Raw genomic sequence first — 10,634 nt, 5'->3', positions numbered from 1 at the left:
TCTATGGAAATACTGCGGGAACAAAATTCTATAGGAATCATAGTAAGCATATATTCCTAAGAAAATTAAGCAGTCCCAGTTAAACAGATTACATGTAGTCTAACCAAGGAGTTATAACTCCTTGGTCTAACATGGAACCTATATAAAGACATGTTTTGATGGGTCTTAATTAGTCTGATGGAACCTATATAAAGACATGTTTTGATGGGTCTTAATTAGTCTGATATAACCAGCAACTGATTTGAGAGAACTCTTTCCCCTCTCCAGACCCCTGGCTACAGGACTTAGAAGCAGCACAAACGCAATGGAATAGCTACAATGCGCGCGCATAATTTATAAACGATACGGAAGTCAGACATCGTGTTGTTTCCGTGGGGAAAGGTCGGCGTGGTCTACAAGGAAGTTTTTTAGCATTCAGCATACTCTAACAGGCCGTTGATAAACCAGCATGGTTTATATCAAACACTGTTGTTATGGAACGTGCAAAAACGACACTCGTTTTCCTGACAGACCTGAAATGCAAGGTACTTTTTTCATACCATTTCCGAAACCTATTACAAAAAGGGAACAGTGTGAAAAGTGGATACGCGCCTGCGGTCGTCCGACTGAACAGTTTAACGTAGCAAGAGTGACAAAATCTACTTTTATATGTAGTAAGCATTTTGTGGGAGGAAACGGGCCTACCAAGGATCATCCAGACCCTATACCTGCTGCTGCTGCGTGCGAACAACAGGTGAGTTCGGAATTTACATTTATTTCTTGCCGCATCATTACGTATTTAATTTAGGATCGAGTACTCGTACTTTGTAGCAATTTTTTATATGAAAACACGAATTTCATATATTTTTTTCTGTACATATTTGTTTGATACCAAAGGTCCATATGTTATTGGCAGATTCGGAAGCTAAAACGTTCAAAGAAGATAGCTCCAGTCTTGCATCAAAATCGGATCGATGCTGCGGAGGCGTTGCTCCAATTGAGTACCATGTCTACAAATTTGCCTTATGTGACAGAAGAGACAGATTATGAACCAGTATTACATGCAGAAAAAGAATCAAAGGAGAAAAATGAAAGTGTCAATTCAGAATCACAGGTAAGGTGCTAGAAAATACATAGACAGGAAGATAGAAGCACTGGTATTTAGCTGTGATCCCTGTAAAAGTCTGTTTGTACACATACTAGTATTTAATACTTGTACAGTACAACTGTCACTTGAGTAGTGATGTAAAACTTCACCCTCCATTCTTTGGTACATGTAGGGCAGTGCTGGCCAGCTGTTTTTTTTTTAAATTATCCTTACATGGTTTAGATTTCTGTCTTTTGAGTTGAATAAGATGAAATCAAACTGTAAGAGCTCGCTGCCATACCCTTAGGTTTCTCATTACAGGGTTCCAAATGGAGCTTATTTGTCTCAGAATTATAGAAAGGTGTCAGCAGTGATTGTGACATATTTACTGAGCACAAAGTTTTGAATTTTAGATCATTTTGACCTGGGAATAAGCTTCTGGTTGATAGTAACCACCTACTGGGTATTTATTGTTATAAGATATACATGTACACTATATGATGTCCTGGTTCATTCAAGTCTTTGTCTTAACATGAGGTAGAGAAAATTACGCCGAGTCTCACAATGTATGTAATTGTCACAGTTGATGGTATTCAGTAGTTAAAAGTAATGAGCTGTATTCATTTCAGGTAAAGAGAAGAAGTGCAACGGACAAAGTTCAAAGAAAAAGGTTGAAAAAGGTATGTTCTTGTATCATTGTACTGAATTTTTTTTTTTGGGGGGGGGGGGGGGGAGGGGGACTCCCCAAATTAAAGTAAAGTGGTAATGTTTTCAAATAAAGCACTTTCAAACATTTTGAGATTTTAAAACCATTGTCTTTTTCAAGTACTGTTATGCATTTTCTGTATATCAAATTAAGAATTTATTCAATAATCTAACACACACATGTATCTTTATTGTTAAGAATTGTATTTTTGCTGTAAATTGGGTACATAATCTGGTATATTCATTGATAAATTTTACATGAGCACTTTTCCTTCCATAGTCTCAAGTCCAAGTTGTGGCGTGAAGAATCAAAGCAAAGTTATTTTGAGGTATTGTAATAAAATCCATTGTTTAAGTCAACAGTCAAGATCTTTTTAAGGAATCTGCAAGGGATCTGATGATCTTTACATGTCATTATCAAAAATATCTATTTTTTATAACATGTTCATATTCAACTTTTTGTTGAAGGGTATTTTAAAATATAAAACATTGTCACTTGAAGATAATGTTAAATTTTGTTTAAATATGTTCGTTTCTTTGATATGCATTTGAACAGATAATGGTATTATCTCACTATTGTGCCTTTGTTTCTTTGGATTAGAAACTTCATTGATATGAGAGCAGAGACCTTACCAGCCTCCTTACTCCATCCACAGTTGATAATTTGTTTCAAATTTCATGGAGAGACCCATTGGAAGGTCGTTATAAAAGGAATCTTCAGTAGCTGTTATAGTTGCAGTGTCTGCAGATCTTGGCTGGCGTATCTGAATTATTTATTGTGTCAACCAGACGCACCACCAAGTCCATGGCTGTTTTATTCTGCACTTATTCACCCTTCTTGTAAGGATGGCAAGGACCATCTGGTTCATTATCAGTGATGCTTACCCTATGGAAAAAAGTTGACTGCTCATTCCCAGGTATTTATTTTCTGGACATGTTCTTTGGCTGACTGGGGTAGGACTGATGAAAGTTAAAAAAGAGTCAGAAAATACTCAAGCACTCCAGGTTGCCCAATGCCTAAGGTCCTCCACAACCTTGCAACCCCAGGGCAATTCCCTGAGGTTGATGGCAGAAATATATGAGTTAAAAAGTGTAAAGGGGAGTCAGGTTGCAATTGGTGGTTTGGTACAAAGACAAATTAGAGATGAAAGCAGAGATGATCAAAACTAGGACTTGTGAAAATTACCAAAATTTTGTGATTGCCACGGAAGCTAGTGTTTCAACCTGTTAAATGGGCATTTAGTTTTGGACAGACAGATTCAAGTTCCATAGTTTTCATCATTGAAAGCTTCTGCGCACCACCTAGCATTATTCTGGTCCATTATGTAAAGATTTTTGGTAGATAGTATACTTTATCCATTTGGTACACAAATGTATACAGGTATGTACATACACACACACTATTTATTATATTTAATGTTAAAGTGGCAACAACAGAATGTTTTGAGTCTGTCTCACACTGAAAAAGCAGAATATTTTTTGTGATGCCTTATTTTTCAGTAAAGTCACCTTCCAACCCCACACATTTGTTCCACCTTGTTTGCTTGTCATTGATACCAGATCAGAAGAGCTGGGCATCTTGCCCCCCCCCCCCCCCACCCCACCCCCAAACAGCCTTCCACAGCAGCTGCGAGCTTGTCTTCATCATATGCACATCTCTTACTCTCAAGGTGTTTCTTCAGCATAGCTGGGAAATAGGTGGAAGATGCTGGGGGATAGGTATGGAGAATTGTGTGGACGATGGAGGAGATTATATAGCCAATTTTGAGAACATCTTCCATCAAAACTGGTCTGGTAAGGACTGATGTGTTGTCCAGGTAAAGCTGAATCCCAAGAAAGGGGGGAGGGAAGGATGTACCTGTATGTCTCTTCCACACAGCTTTGTAAGTAAACAATTGTAAAGAGCAGTATAATCATGCATGGAATCAGTACCTAATACATTAATGAACCTCAGGTATGGTACATTATACCATCTGGCTGGAAAAATCTATGAGATCTAAAACTTTTTGATTTCCTATGATATATGTATTCTAGAACTTATACTTTCACTTAATCTTTTTTGTTATTACAACATTGGCTAATAGATGTGTATGTCACTCTTAGAATATTATTTTCGTTGGAGGGGGGGACCTGCACTTTCATCTCTTCCCTTTGCTTTAGATTTCATTTCCCATCAAAAGGGATATATATATATATATATATATATATATATATATATAACTTGCATAACAAACATATGGCAAAACACACACATAAGACAACTCAAAAGTTTTCATCAGTTTTATTACAAAAATATTTAAACATATTTTTCTTAGATTTTCTGTTTCCACATCTTCAAGCACAGTGAAAAACACATGTCTGCATGTTGGTGAATACTACTTGTACCAAGAAATTACATTTTATCTACTTTCTTGATGCTGTTATCAGGCCTGTACTTTACATATTATAAACACATTAGCCAAAATGGAAACTGTGGAAAAAGTAACGATCAGCTTACATACAAAACAACAAGGTATATTTGTTGTAATGAAAATCCTCGTTATTATTTGACCCCTCAAGTACATGGTGTCTTTTCTCTCTTTTGGGGAACATGGGTGATGGAAGATGATGGGCGATTGCTTTATTTCTGAAATGGAATTGGGCATGGCTTGCCCATGCATGTATATATGTATATAAATGATGCACAATTACATTGCACATGACGCTCATGGAATTTTCACTTTATCATTTATTAAAATGATGCCTTTTCTTTCAATGTTATGTCATTCACTGATGATCTGCTGACTTTGCGTTTTCTTCCGCACCGGCAACTAAATGCAAGTACATCCATAAATAGTTCGAAGAATTCAAAAAATGTCACCACGGACCATCCAAGCCACAGTCCCAATGCTCCCCCAAAATCTGATAGAAATTGGATACTCTGAAAGAAGAAAATGCTATTTGAATTTCAAAATAAGAATTACGTGATGATGTTTGTTAAAAGTGCATTATGATGTGTACCTTGTACAGGTAACTAGTAATAACCCTTACTTATTAGATATTAAGAATATGATATGAAACTTCTATGAAAAGGGCCTGTTGTTTATGTAAGTTTCTGTGAGTTGTAACTTTATATGGTCTGGTGCTTTGTATTTTGACTAGAACAGTTAAAAGATCGTGGGGTCTTGTTAGCTGAAATAAAAGTATTTTTATATTAAAATTTCTAATACAAGTGCTATGTCTAAGAGGTTAACTTGCTGCGCACCTGTCGATCTCTACCCCCCCCCCCCCCCAAAAAAAAAAAAAAAAAAAAGTAGAAATCGTAAGAAACTTTAGTATAGGCCTATGTCAACAGAAGAAATTCAAATGTAAAGCCAAGGATTGAATAATAATAATAATAATAATAATGCAAATTTTTGTGAAAATCAAGAACTATGCAGTCAGCTGTGTGCAAAGAGTTCGTTTTTCATAGTTTAAAAGAAAAACCACTAAAATACAAGAAGCAGTCCCTTTAATACTCACGTCATAGTAAACGTATTCAGATATGTACTCATAATTTAGATCCTTGTAGAAGATGTGAACTTTTGCAAGATTTTTCATGACACCGGCACTTCCCGAGGTGTTGTAAATTTTACGTACGATCGAGGACTTTGAGTTGTAGTTGCTGAGAAATTCCGTCTGAAATAGAAAAGGCGAGTACGTGCATCAATATAGTTATTGATTTTAGTTTACTAGTATCGCATTTCTTCTGATATGAAGTAAATTACCACCGGCACAGGTAACACAGTAAAAAGTTAAAAACGTCTTAAACTTATCTGTTGGCATACATGTACACAGATATACAAGTATAAACACTGGTAATAAAACTAACTCACGCTTGTAAGATGAATATACTCAACTCTAACTCATTTCATATAACATTCTTTTTGTCATCTAGCTATTTATGTATTAGTTTTTTTCTCTTTTTACTACTCACTGCATATTCGTCCGAGGGCCAGTACGCTGAAGAGGTGTCAATTGAAAATGATGTTGCCCTGCAAAAAAGGAAACGTATATAGTAATATTATATTTGATATTTTTAGGCGAAAAGCAACAACAAACTACTTGTGATGTCTTTTTCTAGACTTGGATTATGTAAATTTTGATGTTTTCCTGTGTATGAGATTAGGTGTCGTTTTATGATAAACATGAATTATTTTCTGGGATACACATGTACATGTTGATATTTCATGGGATGTGTGGGTGTACTTGTAAAAAAAAAGCGTGAGCGCGCAAGAGGGCGATTTGTTCTTCCTCGTATGATATCAAAATGGATAAAGTACTTACGAACAGGGCTGAATACAGGAGCAATTCAGTTCTCCGTTGATGAACTGGGTTTGGACCTTTACCGTGCAGGCCACTGACAAAAGGAACAATATTTGTGAAAGCAATTTGTACACCTCTATAGATCTATGCCTAATTTAAAGTTTAAGCGTAATACAGCAGTTAACAATACACAAAACTAAAAAAGAAAGTGATCCATAACTTCAATAATCTATATAATGCAAAAAAAAAAAAAAATCATAAGAAATAAAATGAAATAAAATGAAAGATTAAGAAAGAAGGGAAAAAAGGAAATTTGTTGGATGCATGCTACTTATAAGATTTCTATCTAAGTTAATGTTATTGCGATGTTAATGCTACAAAAATTTGCAGTAGCCACCAGCAAGAATAATGCATGTAAGTAAATGATAAAATTGTTGTGGTGGAAAATCACTTTTGATCCTGGGGGGGGGGGGGGGGGGGGAGGGTAAAATCTTCTTAGTCCCTATTAATTAAAGAAGTATTTGAAAAAAATCAGCAATTAGATCTGTTCTGTTCTCTTTTTTCTCGCCTGGCGTTTGAACGAAATTCATCAAATAGATAGTTACATTCATTTTATTGCGTCAATTGTTTAAAGTCGAGTTCAACTATTTTTAACATAATACATGTGTGTATCCGTAAATGGAAGAAAATATTTTACCGTCCGTTGCATTCAAGGAGTCGCATGTCCGCACACTCGTCGTGGAGTCGAAAAGCGTCTCAACTCTTGGGTAAATAGACAGGGCGCATTTACACGTTTCTATCACAGTCCGCTGGTAACATGTTTTCTTGCATGCCTAGAGAAACAAAAGTATAAAACACATTAAAGGTACATGTTATAAAATACACCTTAGATATTCATCTGTTGGATCTGTAACATCAACAGCGAGCCAGGCGGCGATTTAACTGCCCCATTACTATTTACACGATTAGAAAAATATTTTCTGCTTTACGCAAAAGTGATTAGACCCCATATTTCTATTTGTCATAGCTACATTATTTGTATCTAAGTAATCATCTAAACTAATTAATGTATTGGAGTGATATGATGCCTGGGTTTGACCACAATTCGTGATTATTTTATATACTGGACGACAATCAAAGATCATAACAGTCGTATAATTAATGTAAAGTAATAGGAACGTACTTTTTGACTGTATCCCACACTAGGGTACAAAGCCTGGTACATATTTTCAGTTATGTTGAATGTGTCTGTTTTTTTGCATGTGGTATATCTTCCACCATACCGATCTATCTCGACCTGAAGTAGAGCAAAAGGCGAATAAATGTCAACATCGTCCATTATATAGATAAAACTGTGCCATAGTCCCGACACGCAGTGTAAGGAAAATCAACCAAATCTAATCATCACGGATGTTTCCTGATAACTTTAATATCAATAACGCTTTTGTAAATTACTTTTCTTGATCCAATCCGTCATGCTTGACAAAATGATTGCGTCCTCGAGTACTCTGCTTCCATTAAAAGCTATTGACCTACCATTTTTATTCCAACAAATGTCATCTCGCCCGGTGCAGCGAGGAAACCTTGGTCTTCGGGGAAAGGCATCACGTTCTGGTCGTGTACCAGCACTCGCACGCCCGCTGTCTGAGTGAGGTCACCCACGTATTCGCTCTGCTCGATGTTAAACGTTAAGGACAAACCTGGAAAACACGTTGAGGAAAAGAAACAATTAATTGAATGGTCATTGGAAGGTATCGGTAGAAATATAATAAAGCAATTCGTTGAACTGTTGTACTTGTTCGATTTGGAGCAAAGCAAGTAATGTCAACAGTTTATTATCTAGAATGCGAAATGTAGTCAAGCAAATAAACATTGACATTTACATATAAACACACACATATATACACATAATGTAAATTCCTATACAGGTACACCTTACCGAAATTTGGGCCAGATTCTGTCGCCCGAAGAATTGATGAATTATTCCATCCCGAATTGAAAATGAAACAGTTCCCGTTGTATGTGCTGTAGAATGACTCGAATGTCCTGTGAGTAAGCAGTAAAACGATTATTAATTATTAGAACTATGGAAAGTCCACAATTGTTGATCTCTCTCTCTCTCTCTCTCTTTCTCTCTCTCTCTCTCTCTCTCTCTCGAGAGAGAGAGAGAGAGAGAGAGAGAAAATACAAAGAGTCGAGGTGGTGGTGGACGAATGGACATAGGCTGCTGACATACGTACACTGTTAACCTATAGGATACATACATATTCCACAATTAAAGGTCTAAATTCTTTTAAGTGCGTATAATTTTCAGATCTACGTATATGTCACATATACTTTTTTACAAAACAATCTTACTTTCCGTTGCAAGAGTATCCTCCGTACTCGCAGTCCAATATGAAGTCAGACCTTTGATGACCAATTGCTTGTTTTTCTCCAGTTGTTAACTCCGAAATGTCTTCCAATGTTTTGTCTATAAGCGTTGCACGATTACTACGCCCGCCTAACTCAGAATCAATCAGCGAAGAGTTGAAGCCAGAAGTCGGTACAGTTCCATTGGTAACAAAGGCATCGAGTGTAGGTAATTTAGAAGGGCTGGATAGCAGGGCCGATTTCCGAAAAGCATTTTCATTGCAAACGGTAACTGCTGGGAATTTCAACGTTGAGTTTGACGTGATTTCTAGTTTAACGCCAACGTCATATTCGAAAAATTTGTAGAACATTGTGTATAAATGGTATCCCAGTCCGACAAGCGTAGCTAGTGTTATGAGTATCCAAAAGAAATGTTTAAAGATGCCTGTAATAGAATAAAAATAATATCTTCATCAATTTTATCTTTTGTGGATACAAACATTTTCATAATCAGTGCAAAGTATATAAATTCCGTAAACGTATCCAGTTAACCCAGTATCTACTAGTACCAGAAATGATCCGATATTGGTGCAAAGCAAAGCTTTATAAAAGTAGTAATATTACCGACACAGTCACCGCAATATGAGACATCGGAAATAGGTCTGCTCTGGCCTCTATAGGGCTATTTGTATACGTACCGAATGGTGTTGACTTTCTCAGGGAAAGCAGGCTAATAAAAGACTATGAATACACGTATTCAAACTTTTTGAAGTACTGGTCTTTTAAAATATTAAACTTTACTGCAAAGATTTTACCAAAACATCAAATAAAGTTTTCACAATTACCTGAGAGGGTGGGGGCTCAGGATTAAACCTTTGTTGCTTTGCTTCTTCTAGCATATGAAAGAATGTAGGACCTTCGATATGTTGGGCACGGGGCTAGGGAAAATACTTCGTACTTTGTATAGTTATACTTGTTCTGTTATTTTTATGGGAGCGGGAGAAGGGGGTAGCAAAGGATACGTGACCCACTGTAGTCCTCTCTCCCTGGATTTTACATTTTATCTACGTACAGTATACATGTGTACATGTATCACGTCGATGTCAACCATACTTGCGAGGTGCACAACGTTCACGCCGTGCTCTTTCATGGGTGCCTTCACGTACATGTACCATGTAGATAATCTTATTTCTTTGTCTTGGGCAAATTGCATCTTTATATACAATCTATTTTCACTTTGACTTGGCTATTAGTATTTTCAAAGCATGAATTTTCCCATCTACGTGAACAGTAGGATTCTGATCATGAGCGATCAGATGCATTGCTTGATGTAAAGTTTCGTCATATCTTATTTCAACTAAGCAAAGCATTTACCTTTGGCATTAGTTACTTGTGGTATGATATGTGATGTTGTCCTCTCCTTCAGACCTTTCCATAGCACATAGTATGTCAGCGTGTCGTTTTCCTCATCAAAATCGGACGGGACGTCATATCTAAAGAATTTTGTTTTAGTCGTCATCGTGTAGCAAATAATCAGACTACTGTCCCTTTTCCTCACTGATCCCAAGGTATTCAAGCACGGACTGTAAACATGGATGTCGATCTAATAATACTGAACGGTTCAGAGAAACTCTGTCCCTTTCCTAATGTCCGTCACACCTGATTTTACTGTCGCGGACCTCAAACCTATGGAAATGATACAAGGGAATGGTCCTAATACTGAGTATGTATATATATTTAGCGAAGGTGCGTTGTGTTTGTTGAAATAGGTACACCGTACACGTCACACACCTATACAATAATGTCAACAGATCGGAACATTATAATTGAAAAGATCAATAGTTGAGCACAAAAGATAACATGTGCTTATACGTCCGTCGCCAATACAGTTGCTTGAAAAGAAAGTAGGCAACAATAAAACGTACATGTGTTACTTTTGTGACACGTATTTTTGCTAGCCGCGGTATAAACTAGTTTATTAAAGATGTGTTTGTTCTTCCTGCTTGTAGTGTTCACCTCAGCGACTGTAAACCACAGAAATAAAAATAGAATAACAAGCCTGTCTTGAATATAACTAATGCTTTGTGCAATGCGGGTAACTCCCCATGCTTCGAATTCAAACCCAAATCACTGCCCCTCGTCTACCTTGCTGTAGCATACCGTGCACTGTATCAAAATATCACTTATCTAAAGCGCTTGGCAAACAGAAATAACAGTTGATATTTGA

General features: G+C 36.7%; 2 protein-coding genes across 4 annotated transcripts; one reads left to right on the top strand and one right to left on the bottom strand.

The window, feature by feature from the left end:
• The first annotated feature begins 198 nt into the window (after positions 1-198).
• On the top strand, positions 199-4,519 carry LOC106158728 (uncharacterized). Of its 2 annotated transcripts, none has more exons than XM_013542607.3 (5): positions 199-733; positions 896-1,093; positions 1,696-1,746; positions 2,052-2,100; positions 2,373-4,519. In XM_013542607.3, exons 1-4 carry the CDS (start codon positions 449-451, stop codon positions 2,073-2,075), a joined length of 558 nt encoding a protein of 185 aa, XP_013398061.1. In that variant the 5' UTR covers positions 199-448; the 3' UTR covers positions 2,076-2,100; positions 2,373-4,519. The 2 variants fall into 2 exon arrangements, with proteins under 2 accessions (XP_013398061.1, XP_086863796.1); XM_087007670.1 differs by having other exon boundaries at positions 587-733; positions 877-1,093.
• On the bottom strand, positions 4,037-10,158 carry LOC106164625 (epithelial sodium channel subunit beta). Of its 2 annotated transcripts, none has more exons than XM_013542594.3 (10): positions 9,782-10,158; positions 8,414-8,852; positions 7,995-8,101; positions 7,592-7,755; positions 7,239-7,352; positions 6,753-6,888; positions 6,077-6,149; positions 5,727-5,784; positions 5,273-5,428; positions 4,037-4,691 (listed from the first exon to the last, which is right to left on the bottom strand). In XM_013542594.3, exons 1-10 carry the CDS (start codon positions 9,924-9,926, stop codon positions 4,503-4,505), a joined length of 1,581 nt encoding a protein of 526 aa, XP_013398048.2. In that variant the 5' UTR covers positions 9,927-10,158; the 3' UTR covers positions 4,037-4,502. The 2 variants fall into 2 exon arrangements, with proteins under 2 accessions (XP_013398048.2, XP_086863782.1); XM_087007656.1 differs by lacking the exon at positions 9,782-10,158 and adding an exon at positions 9,253-9,472.
• Positions 10,159-10,634: the final 476 nt, after the last annotated feature.

The sequence above is a fragment of the Lingula anatina genome, chromosome 1 (assembly GCF_051362555.1).
Source record: "Lingula anatina isolate TDL-2025a chromosome 1, LinAna3.0, whole genome shotgun sequence".
NCBI lineage: Eukaryota > Metazoa > Brachiopoda > Lingulata > Lingulida > Lingulidae > Lingula > Lingula anatina.
Note: the sequence above shows the minus strand (reverse complement) of the source record. Positions and strands in the feature narration are given on the sequence as shown.

Bases quoted from the DNA above. Each gene is read 5' to 3' on its own strand.
- LOC106164625 (XM_013542594.3), bottom strand. From the start codon at position 9,926: ATGACGACTAAAACAAAATTCTTTAGATATGACGTCCCGTCCGATTTT. The intron at 7,353-7,591 runs GTAGGTCAATAG...GCTCTACTTCAG, and splicing joins CATTTGTTGGAATAAAAATG to GTCGAGATAGATCGGTATGG. The intron at 5,429-5,726 runs GTGAGTAGTAAA...TTTCTATTTCAG, and splicing joins GGCCCTCGGACGAATATGCA to ACGGAATTTCTCAGCAACTA.
- LOC106158728 (XM_013542607.3), top strand. From the start codon at position 449: ATGGTTTATATCAAACACTGTTGTTATGGAACGTGCAAAAACGACACT. The intron at 734-895 runs GTGAGTTCGGAA...TGTTATTGGCAG, and splicing joins CTGCTGCGTGCGAACAACAG to ATTCGGAAGCTAAAACGTTC. The intron at 1,094-1,695 runs GTAAGGTGCTAG...TATTCATTTCAG, and splicing joins GTGTCAATTCAGAATCACAG to GTAAAGAGAAGAAGTGCAAC.